General features: G+C 35.1%; 1 protein-coding gene across 1 annotated transcript; it reads left to right on the top strand.

Annotated features, from left to right (window-relative positions):
• Positions 1-217: 217 nt before the first annotated feature.
• Positions 218-718, top strand: LOC131049077 (ubiquitin-conjugating enzyme E2 7-like). The gene has a single exon (XM_057983093.2). It carries the CDS (start codon positions 218-220, stop codon positions 716-718), a length of 501 nt encoding a protein of 166 aa, XP_057839076.2.
• Positions 719-2,762: the final 2,044 nt, after the last annotated feature.

Genomic DNA, 2,762 nt, shown 5'->3' with positions numbered 1-2,762 from the left:
AAGTAGCTTAGCGAGTCTTGTATGTAGGATCATTGCATTTTAATTGTGGTTTTGCGCAATGGATCATCGTGGCTCTTCGCTCATGACTGTTGGTCTACCTATAAAATTCTCAGAAGAGTTCGTATTGATGTAAGGAAGCAACTCATTACCTATTTATAACACCCACATCTTCTCCATCATATTTATAACACCCACATAAGCAGAAAGTAGAAGCACCATGTCAGAAATCCAGGCGAGTCTTTTACTGAGGAAGCAATTGAAAGAACTATCTAGGAATCCAGTGACTGGATTCTCAGCAGGACTTGTGGACGATTCAAATATTTTTGAGTGGAGTGTAGCAATAATTGGTCCCCCAGATACGTTGTATGAAGGAGGTTTTTTCAATGCCATCATGAGTTTTCCACCGGACTACCCAAACAATCCTCCATCAGTGAAGTTTACATCAGAAATGTGGCACCCGAATGTTTATCCAGATGGACGTGTTTGCATATCTATTCTTCATGCACCAGGAGATGATCCAAATGCTTACGAACATGCTAGTGAAAGATGGTCACCTGTGCACACAGTGGAAACTATTATGTTGAGTATTATATCAATGTTATCTAGTCCTAATGATGAATCACCTGCAAACGTTGATGCAGCCAAAGAGTGGAGAGATCAAAGAGGTCAATTCAAGAAAAAAGTCGGCAGGATTGTTAGGCTGTCCCAAGAAATGTGACCTGAGATCGGATATATGGTTGATTGGTGAATTCAACTACTAGTCTAATTCTATATATCTGACAATTATGATAAACACTTGTGAATGTTAAGTTTATATATATTAGGTAGGTTTTATGTTTGAAATGATATAAGATTGATATATTATATTTACTTTCAAGTAAAGTATACTTCTTTGTAGTGTCATCTCGCTTGATGCTTGTACTGAGATGAGAAAATTGGTTCATTATCTTGGCGTTTAGGGTTTATATATGCATTACAAAAGAAGGAAAAACTAGAGCATTTGATAAAAAAATCTGTAGGGAAAAATAGTTCCGGTCAAAAATAGAATGTGTGTGAATTAGCATTGTCATCTTCCCTGCACTACCCGTGCCTTTTTTTTCTTTTCAGTTTTTTTATTTCGTGTACACAAGTCATTACAAAACGTATTACAATGAACACTATATAGTTTTGAAAGCCCATCATTGATTGATCTATTGAGTAGCCAAATAAGATTGGAAGTAGGTTTATTTTTGGACCAAAACATCACTATTTTTTATTAGGGAAAAGTTAGTCAGGTGTGATAGGGAAACTGAATGCTGGTAGTTTTCACTTTGAGATAAGGATTAGAGGTTAGTATTGTCAATTTGGGTGAAGAATGAGCATAGATGATGGCTCAAGATACAGGGAGAGTGTTTCGAATTTTAAATTTTCCTGAGTCTCTTGTAATCTCACCTATCAGCTGTTATGAGCAACATCAGCCTGCAAAACTGCTACAGACATTGGGATTTTATTTCCTCTATTTATATACTAAGGGTTTTGACAGTATGACATCTAAGTCATAAATGTTAGTTGGTCATCTCACTCTTTTTATAGTGCATAAATGAATCCACAACGTGAGCAGCCTTGTTCATGATAATAAATTTCTATTAATTAATGAATATGATCAAAAGTGTATCTATAATTTTGGATAGATAATACAATCTGTTCTAATCTAGTAAACGCTTCTCTTCTACAAATGAAACAAACTATCAAACACAAAAACATGTTTATCAATTGACAAGCCAAGGAAAGTCTAATCAAAGAAAACATACACTTCTAACTCCGATATTCACTAGATTGATATTCAGTTTCCCATTCTTCTTTGACTCAAAATATTTTGCAATAATACCATACCCACGAAGGCCAATTGTTCATTTATTCATTCAATTGTTTGGAATGATTTTATTAGTATCGAAGTAGCTCAACTTTTCTTCCAAAGTAGCAACAACAGGGATTATAGAATAAACTTGACTTTTATTGGGCCGGGTATAACTAGCACACATGAGTTTTGAATGTCACAATTGTCCGCTTCTTTTTAAGAAAGAAATAAAATTTTATTCCTTGTGTCTCCACACATTAATCATTGATTTTGCCAATCATTCCCATTAGAAGTTTATCTACTTTTTAGGGATGTCTATGTGAACCATAGTTTGAAAACTTGGACTTGGCATCTCAAAATTTTGACTCGAGCTCAACAAAAACTTACCAAAAAACTGACATAATTACATAAAAAGTAGAAGCTAATGCATTTCGTAAACACATAAGTCCATTTTGATCAAGCATTTGTTAGAATTCAAAAATTGCATATGCCATAAGATCCTCAAATCAATTAATAACATAATTCCATGGAGTCTTCTATTAGTGGGATCAAGCGCTTGAATTTGGGACAACATGAGGATATTGGAAGATTGGGGTTTGGGGACAAAGCCTCTAGTGGAGTCAACATATGGTGCCCCTTGTAGTGGTTTGGGGGTAGGGATTTTAATGCAAGCCAAGGGGTAGCACCCTTTGCAAGGTTCAAGGGTAGTGCCCCTTGCATGTTTCTTGTCATGATATAGGACAAGGTCAAGGGGTGAAGCCCTCACCACCAAGAACAAATTAGGACTTTTGAGACCACACAAATCTTAATGGCATACATCTTTCATTATTTTATCACTATATTTTTAATTTTTCTCAATCTCCTATAATTTTTCACTTTTTTTAACCAAATATTCACCAAGAAAAGATTTTAAACCCTTTCACAA

Source organism: Cryptomeria japonica, chromosome 4, assembly GCF_030272615.1.
Source record: "Cryptomeria japonica chromosome 4, Sugi_1.0, whole genome shotgun sequence".
Lineage (NCBI taxonomy): Eukaryota > Viridiplantae > Streptophyta > Pinopsida > Cupressales > Cupressaceae > Cryptomeria > Cryptomeria japonica.
Note: the sequence above shows the minus strand (reverse complement) of the source record. Positions and strands in the feature narration are given on the sequence as shown.